At 40.0% G+C, this 16477-nt stretch overlaps 1 protein-coding gene across 1 annotated transcript in view; it reads right to left on the bottom strand.

Moving 5' to 3' along the window:
• Positions 1-16477, bottom strand: part of LOC124550888 (leucine-rich repeat serine/threonine-protein kinase 1) — a 146708-nt gene that overhangs the window by 15903 nt on the left and 114328 nt on the right. Inside the window, exon 38 of the mRNA XM_047125694.1 lies at positions 11973-12168. Coding sequence (XP_046981650.1) covers positions 11973-12168 — 196 coding nt within the window. The remainder of the gene's footprint in view (positions 1-11972; positions 12169-16477) is intronic.

The raw sequence follows: 16477 nt of genomic DNA on the forward strand, positions 1-16477 counted from the left end.
GAGATTCGTGAACGAAGAACAGCACTAAATTCTCATCCTAGAACTCTGCAGTATTTGTTTATTAACTTGACCAAGTAGAGGAAGTCTCCATCACACCATCACAGTCAATTCATTACTAGGGATGTGACATTCACATATATCAAGGCTGTAGGGAAAAGTAATACTGGAGTCTGAGATGTGACAGTTGTTGAAGTGTTGACTCTGTGGTGGTTGGCTGAATTGTCATGAAAGTATCAATGTGCTGATGTTCAGGAAAATGGCTTCTGGTGAAGGGATGGGACAGGGGAAGCAAATTTAGTTACAGGAACCAAGATTAGGAAGAAACAGAGTGACCTTTTCAAGCATCTGGCCATTTTGATATCAATATATATATATAATAGAGGGAAACATTCCACGTGGGAAAAATTACAAATAAAAATAAAGATGAGGTGACTTACCGAACGAAAGCGCTGGCAGGTCGATAGACACACAAACAAACACAAACATACACACAAAATTCTAGCTTTCGCAACCAATGGTTGCCTCATCAGGAAAGAGGGAAGGAGAGGAAAAGATGAAAGGATGTGGGTTTTAAGGGAGAGGGTAAGGAGTCATTCCAATCCCGGGAGCGGAAAGACTTACCTTGGGGGAAAAAAAGGACAGGTATACACTCGCGCACACACACACATATCCATCCACACATACAGACACAGGCAGACATATTTAAAGACAAAGAGTTTGGGCAGAGATGTCAGTCGAGGTGGAAGTGTAGAGGCAAAGAAGTTGTTGAAAGACAGGTGAGGTATGAGTGGCGGCAACTTGAAATTAGCGGAGATTGAGGCCTGGCGGATAACGAGAAGAGAGGATATACTGAAGGGCAAGTTCCCATCTCCGGAGTTAGGATAGGTTGGTGTTGGTGGGGAGTATCCAGATAACCCGGACGGTGTAACACTGTGCCAAGATGTGCTGGCTGTGCACCAAGGCATGTTTAGCCACAGGGTGATCCTCATTACCAACAAACACTGTCTGCCTGTGTCCATTCATGCGAATGGACAGTTTGTTGCTAGTCATTCCCACATAGAATGCATCACAGTGTAGGCAGGTCAGTTGGTAAATCACGTGGGTGCTTTCACACGTGGCTCTGCCTTTGATCGTGTACAGCTTCCGGGTTACAGGACTGGAGTAGGTGGTGGTGGGAGGGTGCATGGGACAGGTTTTGCACCGGGGGCGGTTACAAGGATAGGAGCCAGAGGGTAGGGAATGTGGTTTGAGGATTTCATAGGGATGAACTAACAGGTTACGAAGGTTAGGTGGACGGCAGAAAGACACTCTTGGCAGAGTGGGGAGGATTTCATGAAGGATGGATCTCATTTCGGGGCAGGATTTGAGGAAGTTGTATCCCTGCTGGAGAGCCACATTCAGAGTCTGGTCCAGTCCCGGAAAGTATCCTGTCACAAGTGGAGCACTTTTGTGGTTCTTCTGTGGGGGATTCTGGGTTTGAGGGGATGAGGAAGTGGCTCTGGTTATTTGCTTCTGTACCAGGTCGGGAGGGTAGTTGCGGGATGCAAAAGCTGTTGTCAGGTTGTTGGTGTAATGATTCAGGGATTCCGGACTGGAGCAGATTTGTTTGCCACGAAGACCTAGGCTGTAGGGATGGGACCGTTTGATGTGGAATGGGTGGCAGCTGTCATAATGGAGGTACTGTTGCTTGTTGGTGGGTTTGATGTGGACGGACGTGTGAAGTTGGCCATTGGACAGGTGGAGGTCAACGTCAAGGAAAGTGGCATGGGATTTGGAGTAGGACCAGGTGAATCTGATGGAACCAAAGGAGTTGAGGTTGGAGAGGAAATTCTGGAGTTCTTCTTCACTGTGAGTCCAGATCATGAAGATGTCATCAATAAATCTGTACCAAACTTTGGGTTGGCAGACCTGGGTAACCAAGAAGGCTTCTTCTAAGCGACCCATGAATAGGTTGGCGTACGAGGGGGCCATCCTGGTACCCATGGCTGTTCCCTTTAATTGTTGGTATGTCTGGCCTTCAAAAGTGAAGAAGTTGTGGGTCAGGATGAAGCTGGCTAAGGTAATGAGGAAAGAGGTTTTAGGTAGGGTGGCAGGTGATCGGAAAGAAAGGAAATGCTCCATCGCAGCGAGGCCCTGGACGTGCGGAATATTTGTGTATAAGGAAGTGGCATCAATGGTTACAAGGATGGTTTCTGGGGGTAACAGATTGGGTAAGGATTCCAGGCGTTCAAGGAAGTGGTTGGTGTCTTTGATGAAGGATGGGAGACTGCATGTAATGGGTTGAAGGTGTTGATCTACGTAGGCAGATATACGTTCTGTAATATATATATATATATATATATATATATATATATATTAAAAAACAAAGATGCTGTTACTTACCAAACGAGAAAGTGCTGGTAGACAGACACAATAAAAAACACACAAACACAAATTTCAAGCTTTCGCAACCCACGGTTGCTTCATCAGGACAGAGGGAAATATGAAAGGATGTGGGTTTTAAGGGAAAGGGTAAGGAGTCAATCCAATCCCAGGAGCAGAAAGACTTACCTTAGGGGGAAAAAGGGGCAGGTATACACTCGTACACACACATATCCATCCGCACATATACAGACACAAGCACACATATCAATTTTTTAATATATTTTTCCCATGTGGAATGTTCCTGTATAAGCTGCCATATTTATTTTTCTCAGGCTTGTCCGACATTTGGCATTACCCCCAAAGGCCTCACACTTAAAGTTCCCATCTCTGGCCGTAACCCTTCTTTCCATCAGTCCCTATACCAGTTCCAAACTGAACAATCCATTGCCCTCACCCACCTAATCCTTCACCTACACATCAACTCAGCCAATGAACACACCCGTCAACTCCTATCCTTAATAAAAGTCCTTAATCTTTCCTCTCCCACATCCACACCGGCTGTTCAGAGCATCCTCCTACAGGCCAACCGCAAATTAGAACAGCATGCCACCCTCCACCTCAAAAAACTATCCAACCTCCTGGCTTCCCACCTCCGGAAAGGCAACTCACTCACCCCTCACAACCTTTCCAGCAAACCTCAACCTCCTCTCATTGCACACAGACTCAGTCTCTCCCATCTACTCAATCTCCCACTTCCAGCTCCACATCCACCAAAACCTCAAAATTCCAATCAACACAATCTGGAACCACTACACCCTAATTCAGTAGTTAACCTTTCCTCCAAACCTCTCTCCCATTCCGAAACCTCTGTCTATCCAAAGGCCTCACCTTCAGCCCCACTCCCAGATTCAACCAAACAGCCCTCGTCAAAGATTTACTAAGACACTATCCAAATAGAACCCTGCCTGGAACAGTTCCGTCCTCCGTCACAGCGGGACCCACCTCCTCTTCCTCAAAATCACCCTCTCCAAAGCTTCCAGCAATTTCTGACTTCCAGCCTTGCCTCTCAATCCTTCTTAAAAAACCTTAATCCTACTCCCAGCATCACCACTGCTGAAGCCCACGCTATCCGTGATCTGAAGGCTGACCGATCCATCGTCATTCTTCCGGCGGACAAGGGTTCCACGACAGTGGTACTTCATCGTCGGAAGTATGTGGCTGAGGGACTGCGTCAGCTTTCAGACAATACTACATACAAAGTTTGCCCATTCCTGATGTCCAGGGAGAGCTTCAAGGAATCCTCAGAACCTTACGCCCCCTACAAAACTTTTCACCTGACTCCATCAACCTCCTGACCCCACCGACACCCCGCACCCCTACCTTCTACCTTCTTCCTAAAATTCACAAAGCCAATCATCCTGGCCGCCCCATTGTAGCTGGTTACCAAGCCTCCACAGAACATATATCTGCCTATGTAGATCAACACCTTCAACCCATTACATGCAGTCTCCCATTCTTCAACAAAGACACCAACCACTTTCTCAAACGCCTGGAATCCTTACCCAATCTGTTACCCCCGGAAACCATCCTTATAACCATTGATGACACTTCCTTATACATAAATATTCCGCACGTCCAGGGCCTCACTGCGATGGAGCACTTCCTTTCACGCCGATCACCTGCCACCCTACCTAAAACCTCTTTCCTCATTACCTTAGCCAGCTTCACCCTGACCCACAACTTCTTCACTTTCGAAGGCCAGACATACCAACAATTAAAGGGAACTGCCATGAGTACCAGGATGGCCCCCTCGTATGCCAACCTATATATGGGTCGCTTAGAGGAAGCCTTGTTGGTTACCCAGGCCTGCCAACCGAAAGTTTGGTACAGATTTATTGATGACATCTTCGTGATCTGGACACACAGTGAAGAAGAACTCCATAATTTCCTCTCCAACCTCAACTCCTTTGGTTCCATCAGATTCACCTGGTCCTACTCCAAATCCCATGCCACTTTCCTTGATGTTGACCTCCACCTGTCAAATGGCCAGCTTCACACGTCCGTCCACATCAAACCCACCAACAAGCAACAGTACCTCCATTATTACAGGTGCCACCCATTCCACATCAAACGGTCCCATCCCTACAGCCTAGGTCTTCGTGGCAAACGAATCTGCTCCAGTCCGGAATCCCTGAACCATTACACCAACAACCTGACAACAGCTTTTGCATCCCGCAACTACCCTCCCGACCTGGTACAGAAGCAAATAACCAGAGCCACTTCCTCATCCTCTCAAACCCAGAACCTCCCACAGAAGAACCCCAAAAGTGCCCCACTTGTGACAGGATACTTTCCGGGACTGGATCAGACTCTGAATGTGGCTCTCCAGCAGGGATACGACTTCCTCAAATCCTGCCCTGAAATGAGATCCATCCTTCATGAAATCCTCCCCACTCCACCAAGAGTGTCTTTCCGCCGTCCACCTAACCTTCGTAACCTCTTAATTCATCCCTATGAAATCCCCAAACCATCTTCCCTACCCTCTGGCTCCTACCCTTGTAACCGCCCCCGGTGTAAAACCTGTCCCATGCACCATCCCACCACCACCTACTCCAGTCCTGTAACCCGGAAGGTGTACACGATCAAAGTCAGAGCCACGTGTGAAAGCACCCATGTGATTTACCAACTGGCCTGCCCACACTGTGAAGCTTTCTATGTGGGAATGACCAGCAACAAACTGTCCATTCGCATGAATGGACACAGTCAGACAGTGTTTGTTGGTAATGAGGATCACCCTGTGGCTAAACATGCCTTGGTGCACGGCCAGCACATCTTGGCACAGTGTTACACCGTCCAGGTTATCTGGATACTTCCCACTAACACCAACCTGTCAGAACTCCGGAGATGGGAACTTTCCCTTAAGTATATCCTCTCTTCTCGTTATCCGCCACACATAGACAGACACAAGCAGACATATGTAAAGGCAAAGAGTTTCGGCAGAGATGTCAGTCGAGGTGGAAGTAAGAGGCAAAGATGTTGTTGAATGACAGGTGAGGTATGAGTGGCGGCAACTTGAAATTAGCGGAGGTTGAGGTCTGGTGGGTAACGGTAAGAGAGGATATATTGAAGGGAAAGTTCCCATCTCCGGAGTTCTGATAGGTTGGTGTTAGTGGGAAGTATCCAGATAACCCTGACGGTGTAACACTGTGCCAAGATGTGCTGGCCGTGCACCAAGGCATGTTTAGCCACAGGGTGATCCTCATTACCAACAAACACTGTCTGCCTGTGTCCATTCATGCGAATGGACAGTTCGTTGCTGGTCATTCCCACATAGACAGCTTCACAGTGTGGGCAGGTCAGTTGGTAAGTCACATGGGTTCTTTCACACGTGGCTCTGCCTTTGATCGTGTTCACCTTCTGGGTTACATGACTGGAGTAGGTGGTGGTGGGATGGTGCATGGGACAGGTTTTACACCGGGGCGGTTACAAGGGTAGGAGCCAGAGGGTAGGGAAGGTGGTTTGGGGATTTCATAGCAATTCCTACCTTCAATGAATATCTCCTTCAGTAGCAGTAAAAGTTTGCAAACAGTAAATGGCTATGACTAAATTCCCAACCAGTCCAAGAGTCTGGAGTTATTCCTTGTAGTTTCAAACAAGTCTGCTTTCATTGATGAAGCACCAAGATACTAGCAAGTTCCATATTTAGCTTTTTTGTTTCTTTCCGTAGTTTAATTGCTCCATCCTTTGTGTGTTTGCATAGTTTAATTCTTAAATTCAATGCATATTTTTGTATTTGAGAGGTACAGTATCGCATTTCAGTAATGGTAACATGTACATTTATGCAGTCTGTGGCACAGTAGACTTCTGTTTGTTTGTTTTGGTTGGTCAAGCACTAGCAGATTAGTTAGTCACCTATTTAGGTCTTTGATCTGTTTTCACAGTTCAATTCTTAAATTCTTTGCATGTTTTTGTATGCTTGAACAGATTAATTATTAAATTTATTGTCTATTTTTATATTTGAGAGCTATTACATTGTGTTTTAGTAAAGGTAACATATTCATTCGCAGAGTCCGTAGAACAGTATCATTTGTTTGGTTGTCTTTTTTTGAATGATCAGTAACCACAGCTCAGTCAGCCAGCAAAGATACTGGCACATTGCATGGCGGACATCAGAAGTTGCTTGTTTAGCACATGGGTTCTGCTGCTGACACTCGTTCCAGCAAACCCGATGTGGGGAATCTGCAATAACTGCAGGGTGAGTGGTGGATTATTAAATGATTGCGTTGCTCAAGATGGAGAGTCAGTGTGGAAGCTGGTTGTTTGGCCTTCCCCATTCTCTTTGTAAGTAGGCATGTGGCAGAAGTGCTGAAGACTGCTAGCCTTGTTCATGTGATGCAAGCCAAGCATCATGCCCAGAGGCAATTGAGTCATTTGTCTGGGAGCTGAGTGGACGGTCCCAACCAGAGGCTCTGCTGATTCCGCAATGGCCATGGCTGCAGATTTCTGGACCTGTGTTAAAGGGTGGAGACCTGTGGGACTCGCACTGATAAGTCAGGGGAGCACTACACAAAGGAAGGAGCTAGGGGGCAGCACAGTACTTGTGGACATGGGGCTTTTTTAGGCTAGGCGGTAGTCTGAGACCCTCTGATGAATGATTGCCAGTTGATAAACAGAGTGTGAAATCATATCACATACAAAGTAGAGACACTTCAACGGACATAATTTTAACAGTAAATTGTCAAAGCACTCGTAACAAAGTACCTGAACTTAACTGATCTCTAGGAAAGTTGTTATGCTCCAATTATTCTCAGACCGATGAGCTAGCTATTAATTGAAGTAGAAAACTCTGAAACATTTAGCAAGGGATGGAACATATATTAAAATACAGATTAGACACCACAGGAGGGGGACTGTTCATTGCCAATGACAAAAATGTTATGTCTGTAGAGGACGAAATGCAGTCTGACTGTGAAGTTATCTGGACACAAATAGCAGGTCTAGGTGAACTCAAGTTAGGTGTCGGATTTTATACTGGCCATATGATTCAACCGTGAGAGTTGCAGAATCATTCAAGGAAAGTATCTGCTCAGTAGCGCAGAAATATGTAGGTAGTGCAGTATTAGTTGGAGGTGACTTTAATCTACTGACTATAGACTGCGACATCTGTGGATTCACTGAGGCGGTACAGACAGACAGTCTTATGAAGTATTTGTGAATATGTCATCTAAAAACTGCCTTGAACAACTAGTTACACAACCAATGCATAATGGAAATATTTTAGACCTTCTAGCTACAAACAGGCATGCCTTAATGTTAATGAAGTCTTCAAGAAGGCTAAGAGAGTATAAGTAGATAAGCAGTTGATAGCATCCCACTTAGAAAATGAATGGCCATCATTTAGATCCAATATGACTGACTTACGGGCAAAGTTTAACCTGCTTGTAAATTGTGCTCTGGAGACTATGTACCATGTAAATGGATTAAGAATGGAAGAGACTATTGCACACTCAGTCCAAAAACAAACACAGAAATATCGACTTGGAAAAGTTATTAGAAGTTTGTACATCTGTAAGAAGTTCAACGTGCATAGCTTACAACAACTTCCACCATCATACCTTACTGAAAGATCTTGCTGAGAAACCAGAAAAATTCTGGTCGTATATAAAATCAATAAGCAGGTTGAAGGCTTCTATCCAGTCACTCATCCAGCAGTATGGGATGGCAATAGAAGACAGCAAAAGGGAAGTTGAAGTCTTAAATTTCACATTTAAGCAACTATTCACACAGGAGGTTTGCACAAACATATCGCTATTTGAGTGTCGCACACACTTCAGTACGGAGTCGTAGAAATAGGCACCCCTGATGTAGAGAAACAACTGAAAGAGTTGAAAACAAATAACTCGCAAGGTCCAGAAGGAATCCCAATTCTGTTTTACAGAGAATACTCTGCAGCATTGTCCACTTACTCAACTTACATTTATTGCGTTAGCTTGCATTTATCACGAATCTCTTGCTCAGCGCAATGTCTCAAGTCACTGGAAAAAGTGCAGGCGACTCCTGCATATAAGGAAGGTATAAGAACAGACCCCCTATAATTACAGAAGACTATCCTCAAAGCCAGTATCCTCCAAAATTCTTGAAGATATTCCAAGTTCAAACATTATAAATTCCATTTATCACATACTTGGGTGCCAACAGAATAACTAAAAAAGGGTTTTACTGTATTACCCAATTAATCCATACTAATATTATACATGTGAAAGAAACTCTGTCTGTTACACTTTCATGACTAATGTGCTGAACAGATAGATAGATTGATTGATTGATTGATTGATTGATTGATTTCTTTATTAATCCATGTAACAATTTACATTGTGTGGATTTCATCAGGAAAATCATATACAATACAATATACCTACAATTATACACATAAAATTAGTATTTACACACATTTTTGAGGTATCTTAAATTAGTTTTATATCCTTGTGTAATTTGTAATTTTCTAATAGTACTGTACAATTTTTGATTACATATCATAATTATTTCCTCATGTATTACAATGCAGGCTACTTTAATTACACTACATGTTTTAATTCAGATAGTCTGTTACTGCGTAATAACTTTTATTTAATAAAAAAAATTTTAGTTTTGTTTTGAACTGTCCGATTGTGTAAATATCTTTTATTTTTTGGGGTAATTTATTATATAATTTAACAGCATTGTACAACAAGCTCTGCTGAGTTTTAACTTTATTTTTCCTCTCTAGATGCAGATTGAATTGGTTTCTAGTTTCATAGCTGTGTACTAATGAATTTTTCATATACCAGTCAATATTTTTTTTTACATACATAACACTTTGAAAAATGTATTCACAGGGGACAGTTAGGATTTCCAGCTTTTGGAAATGTTCAAGGCAGTGAGCCCTACCGCCACTCTTGGTTATTATACGAATTGCTCTTTTTTGTAATTTGAAAACTATTTGAATATTTTTACTGTTGACTCCCCAAAATATTATTCCATAGGTAATAACAGAGTGGATATAAGAAAAATATACAGATCTGACACATGTAGTATCACAAACTGCAGTCAGAATTCTCAGAGCATAGCATGCTGTAGCGATTCTGTTACTAAGTATTTTAATATGTTCTTCCCACTTTAACTGACTGTCAACATGCATACCAAGAAATTTTGTGTAGTCTACACATTCTATAGTTTCATTGTTTAACTTAAAGTTGTTAAAGTGTGGTTTTTTGCAGACATAGAAGTTAACAGCATTTGTTTTTTTAAGATTTAGTGTTAGTTTATTATTGGATGCCCACTCACGTACACTTAGTGTTTGTTCGGCTTTTTCTTTTAGTGCATCTGGTGATTTGTCACTGATTAGAACATTTGAGTCATCTGCAAACAATATTGTTTGTCCATGCTTGATGCTCTGTGGGAAGTCGTTTATGTAAATGAGGAATAGTACTGGGCCAAGGACACTACCCTGTGGGACACCTATATTTACATAATTTGGGTCTGAAGTATACTTTACAATATAGTCTGAGCAACTTGAAATATGTGAGATTTCAGTTATCTGTCTTCTATTTTTTAGATATGACTGGAACCACTTTTTCACAAGTCCCCTAATTCCAAGTTCATCTAACTTATTTAACAATATGTTGTGGTCTACTGTATCAAACGCTTTAGTTAGATCAAGAAATATACCTGTTGTGTAGTTCCCTTTATCTAATGCTTCTAGAATGTGTTTTGTGAGGTGTGCTGTTGCTGATTCTGTGCTTTTCCCTGATCGAAATCCAAACTGGTCAACAGACAGTAAGTTGTATTTATTTAAATAATTGATTAGCCTATCTTTCATAATAGTTTCTAATATTTTTGCAAAGCACGATAGTAGAGAAATTGGCCTATAATTTTCAATTACTCCTGCATCACCCTTTTTGAAGAGAGGTAGTAATTTCGCATATTTTAAATAGTCTGGAAAGTAGCCCTGCTTGAAAGATTGATTTATAATATCAACTAAAGGTGGAAGTAGGCTCTTGATACAGTCCTTAATTATAAAAATGGGGACTTCATCCAGACCAGCTGAGTTTTTGTTTTTCAGTTTGCTGACTGCTTTATAGAGTTCTTCCTGTGTTGTAGCGAATAACACCATTGAGTGTGATACACCATTATTTGGCTTTTTGACCTGAGTGGCTGTTAGAAAATTTTCCTGTAATTTTATTCCTATGCTACTAAAATAATCATTTATATAGTTTGCCAAATATATTGGGTCCTTTATTAGAGTCCCTTCCTCTTTGATTTTCAAGTTTGACAGATTCATTTTCCTGGTACCAGTTTCCTGCTTCACAATCTTCCATACTGCCTTATTTTTGTTTTCAGCGGAGTGCACTATTTTGGAGTTATGAGCTCTCTTTGCTGCAAACAATATTTTCCTATATGTTTTCCTATATCTTTTATAAAAGAGTGAGAAAGCAGGAATTTTGATAAAATTTGATATTGAACTCTGAGGAAGAATATTGGCTACTTTAGAAAGTGTGTAGTACAACATATTTACTGATGTGAAGAATATAATGTGAAATGAGGAACAATAATAACTCTTTGAAAACTCTATTTACTCTTTGAATTTTATCATATTTGAGAAAATGTTTCTGTTTTTCAATATGTTCTACATAATACAATTCAACGTATTGATTGCAATGTTTCTATACTCCTATAAGTGTCTAATCCATACTTTCATACTAACATCAATCACAAGTCTGTCACATTTTTACTGCTGTGTGTCTCGTGTTACTTACAAGTTCTTTGTTGTGTTCAACTTTGCATGAACAGCATGTGATCATGCGGTTAGTGTTGCTATTTCTTGGTTATGAGTTCCTGGGTTCAATTCTAGCTTGGTCCCACCCCCCCCCCCCTTTTCCCACAGCCCCTGCTCAAATCTGGATGTGTGTGTTGTCATCATCATTTTATCATCATTGACTTGCAAGTCATCAAAATGGGCACAAATAAAAAGCCCTGCACCAAGATCCCAAACATCCCAACCAGGGTCTCCGGGCCAATAAAGCCATACACACATTCCATTTCATTTTATTGGTATGTGAGTGCAGTCATGGGTAACAGCTAGAATACAATGATTATACAATCCTCAACATGTTTAATCCATGGCAGTCGAACTCAGAATTCCGACCCAAGATACTGGTGTTGGCAATTGTGTGTGTGAGGTGTGCTTGCATGTGTGTGTGTTTTTTTACTGATGAAAGCTATGGCCAAAAGCTTTATGTAAGTGTCTTTTATTTGTGCCTGTTTGCAACTTGACATATCTTCCTTATGATAAGTAGCAATCAGTCTTTTCCAACGGTGTTGGTATTCCTATCTGGAGTCTCCACTGTTTGATTGTAATTTAAAAATGATTTTTTTTCTTCTCAGCATAGTAGGCCTTAAGTATATGTATTAGTTTGTGAGCTACTGAACAATGAAAAGTGAAATAGTTTTCAAATTATAAATTTTTTCTTTAATTATCGAGGTCAGAATCTGATCAATGAATCCTCATGTGCCATACAAGAAATGCTAAGATGGATTACAGAAAAATAAAAGTCAGTAAAGTCATTTACCTGCAGACTGTGGCATGTTGACAACTGTAGTGGCAACAACTGGAGCAGTGTGATTTAGGGACACAGTATCTCCAAGGTGTGTGAATTCAGGTGCAGATGCTATTGACACAATCTGGCTAGCAGATGGTCTATCTCTTGGAGACTGAGACCAACAAAGCACCATCAGATCAAGTATAAAGCTTGGATAAAGTGTTTCCTGCAATGAAACTCGTATATTAGTTCACAAATTAGTTAAATAAAATATTAGTGTGTTATGATACTGTATCTTTTTAAGGAAAAGAAGTAATTCGCTAATGTGTGCTGGTGTGTGTAGTGGTATAATAAAAACAACATAAAAGTTGATAACAAACTTCATTAAGCTGTGTTGATAATAGCACAGTAACACAGACAGAATCCACTGTTCATCTATTTTAACTTACTTAACAAAACTGTGATCATTCTGTAAAGCTTATTCATTCATCCATTTTGGTGTCCTCCATCCAACAATTGTCGTGTTGGGTCCGATATGGTACTCCCCAATTACACAGAGAACCAGACCTGTATATGTACCGTTATTATGATGAAGTCACGAGTTCCAAACACATTTTAAAGTTGCTGCTAGCTCACCCCTGCCCCTCATCATCCCAAAGAGGAACCCATTTACACGTCCTATCTGTGTCTAGTGTATATCATAGATTAAATGTGACATCATGTTTCAAGGTGTTCATGCATCACATAACCAAGGCAGAACTTGGGAACCAGTCCAGTATTTACAAAAGTGGGTATTCTGTAACTTTTCTGGTATCCAGCCTTTTAACTCCTATTGAAAATGGAAATTAAAATCACCACAAGCTCAGAGATCTGAATTAATGAGACTTACAAAACTAAACTAAAATACCTCCTGTGGTCACACGCTCCTTTCTCTGTCATAACATCACATATTTTAGCTGTCATACTTGGTAAACAAATATAGTGTCTGGAAACTAATAGGTGCAAAGAACATACAGCAAAACAGAAACATTATCTCGAAGTACTAAGAATATATATCACAACAACATCACTATTATTTCAGAATAAGTTTTAAAGGTTTGGGAGATCCTTGTTTGAGTTGCTGAATACATGTGTTGGAATAAATATTTTAAGTGTTATACAAATCCTTTCCTGTCAAGTTTATATAGACTAAATTTTATACTCGTTTACATCAGGTGACATGTTGCAAATTTTAAGCACAATAATTACATTTCTAACAGTGGTAAAATTACACATAAATAATAATTTTGCTGGGATTCAGAGATAGGGAGGAAAGAATGGAGGCAGAAACAGAGAGGAGAGAGAGAGAGAGAGAGAGAGAGAGAGAGAGAGAGAGAGAGAGAGAGAGAGATAGAGATATCAGGGGCAGGGTGATGGGAGAGATTCAGATACAGAGGGTGAAAGGAGTGATGGAGCAGAGCAAACTTTTCTTTATCAGTGGGTTCTTAAGTCTATATCTGTTCACATAATAACTACGTAAAGGGTGGAGTAATACATTGGTTATGGTTTAAAAACATGCAGATAGAGATACAATTTATGCTGTTAGTTGATGTACATATATTTCACAGCCGACAGGAGAAATAAGCCGTTGGTGTGATGGTATATTTGTAAATGAGACCACTCCATTGCTGTTGTGAGGTAATGTCCGTGCAATCTTGTTGTCGGTGGTGAATGATATGTTTATGCTTTTCATTTGAGGACATTGGCAATCTGATATGAAGTACTACCCACAAATGGGATTTTATGGACATTATTATTATTATTATTATTATTATTATTATTATTTTTGTGATGTGAATGCTTTGGCACTATTGAGTGTTTCTGGGGTGTCTATTAAGGAGCTGTTATAGCCATTTGCAACAGCTGTTTGTTTTATTATTTCAATTTCTTGTTTACATTTACCTTCAGAGAGCTTATTTAGTTCCCCAGAATTAAAAACTTCTGTAGTAATTCCTGTGCATGTAGACAACTTCATCATTACATACAATGTGGGATGTGTGAAAGACTGAGGAGACAAGTTCAATTGTGTATAACAACAAATAGAGTAATGGATGGAATATTTACAGTTGTAGATAAAAAAACATTAGGAACAGTTTTGGGAACTTATGTATGGGGCTTGAGTGTCAGATGATATTTCACGTAAACAATAGCGTACGATTAGCAGCACAGAAAAAACAAAAATATGTCTAATAAATAGAGTTCATGATTTTCACATCTGACTTTATATCATCACAGTAATTCATTAGCATGTCTTATTAGGTGTATAACGGCTATAACATATTGAGAAAAATAAGGAAACCAATAGTAGGACACAGTAATGTTTCAGCTTAGGAGATGAAGAGATCAGATAGGGTTAGATTCAGTTTTCGTTCCATACACCCAAAAAATGAAATGATTCTCATAGGTGTGGAACATGTCGGAAAGTATAACATAAAAACATAAAACTTTTGAATATAATACTTACTACCCTGATCATATGTCAGGAGACTGTCAAAATAGGTGAATATAACACAGTAAACTGGAACAGCTAATATTTACAGAATTAATACACTGTCAAAATGAAACATTGTTATGCACCAGTGATAAATTTATCACATACAAAATACCTAATCTTGACTGTTGTGACCAACTGCTGTCAAAACTGAAATCCAACAGACATTTTTACTTAAGCTGGCCTAACAGTCTCTGTTATGATATTCATCTACAGAGTAGGAGTTGCCTGTCTAAAAGTCTTTCAGACTCTGTTTAAACTGTTCTTTATCTTAAATCAAATTTTAATGGTTGTGGCAATTTACTGAAAATGTGTGTTCCTGAATATCGGACCCCTTTTTGGACCAAAGTAAGTGATTTTAGGTCTTTATGTAGATTGCTCTTATTCCTAATATTGATACTATGTATTAAGCTATTGGTTGGAAATAGAGATATATTACTCGAAACAAATTTCATCAAGGAATAAATATACTGAGAAGCAGTGGTTAGAATACAAAGTTCCTTGTACAGGTTTCTACAAGATGTTCTTGAATTTACACCACAAATGATTCTTATTACACACTTTTGCAAGCTAAAAACTTTTGCTCGGTTTGATGAGCTACCCCAGAATATGATCCCGTATGACATAACAGAATGAAAGTAACAAAAGTATGCGATATTTTTTTAAACTTGTATCTCCTTTTTGGCCCCAACTGTCTCTGTCTTCACAATATTCCATACAGTTTTTATTTTGTTGCCTGATGCAGTTATCTTTTTCTCATAATAAAGCTGCTTTGTTTTCTGGATTACTTGCTTTAATATTTTGTAGTATTCTTTGTAACGCATTACAATGCTAACATCACAGCTGTTCCTAGATAATAGATACAGTTACCTTTTTGTCCCACATATCTCTATATTCCTTGTGTAATCCATGGTTTATTTTTTGACTTCTGTGTGATTTGAGTTACCTTTAGGCGAAAAAAATTTTTAAAAGTGAAGGTAACTTTATTAATGAATGCTTCGTATTTTCCATTTGAGTCAGGAGTATTGTAAACATCTATCCAGTTCATGTCTTTGAGCAGTTTCCTGAATTTCTCAAGTTTTGACTTATTTATTACCCTCCTGTACTCCGATTTAAGAGACTTTTTATCCTGACAAATTTCAACATTTAACACAAGATGCTGCATGCCATGATCAGATACCCTATTTACTACTGAATTTGTGATACGACTTTTTTCCCTACATTTGTCTACAAAGATATTATCAACAGCAGTCTCAAAGCATTTACATATCCTAATTGCAAAGTTCACAGAAGGAACTAAATTGAATGAAAGTGTTACTGACTGCAATAATTGTTCACTGACAGAGCTTTTCAATGAATCCACATTAACATCATCAGCAACCACTATTTTCATTAACTTGGTTGGGTTGTTTGGGGGAAGAGACCAAACAGTGAGGTCAACGGTCTCATAGGGAAGGATGGGGAAGGAAGTCGGCTGTGTCCTTTTAAAGGAACAATTCCAGCATTTGCTTGGAGTAATTTAGGGAAATCACAGAAAACCTAAATCAGGATGGCCGGACGTGGGATTGAACCATCGTCCTTCCGAATGCGAGTCCAGTGTGCTAACAGAACCTCGCTCGGTAACCTCTATTTCCTTATATTTTACTGTGACATGGGACAATAGGGTTACCAGATTTTTTATGAAGAGGTTAAAATTCCCTGAAGGTGATCTGTATATACCTACTACTATAAAGGACTTATCATGAAATACTACTTCTGTTGCACAAGCTTCTAAGTGCTGCTCTGAGCAAAATTTATTAATATCAATATTATTGAAATCAAAACAGTTTCTGACAAATGGGGCAACTCCTCCTTTCTCCATATTTTCTCTACAGAAGTAAGAAGCTAATTTGAGTCCTGTAACATTTAACATATCTATACCAGCAGCCACATGATGTTCAGAGAGGCAGAATATATCAATTGGTTTTCTCAACTGTAATTCTTCAACACAAATAAGCAAGTCATA

Source organism: Schistocerca americana, chromosome 1 (assembly GCF_021461395.2).
Source record: "Schistocerca americana isolate TAMUIC-IGC-003095 chromosome 1, iqSchAmer2.1, whole genome shotgun sequence".
NCBI classification, from domain to species: domain Eukaryota; kingdom Metazoa; phylum Arthropoda; class Insecta; order Orthoptera; family Acrididae; genus Schistocerca; species Schistocerca americana.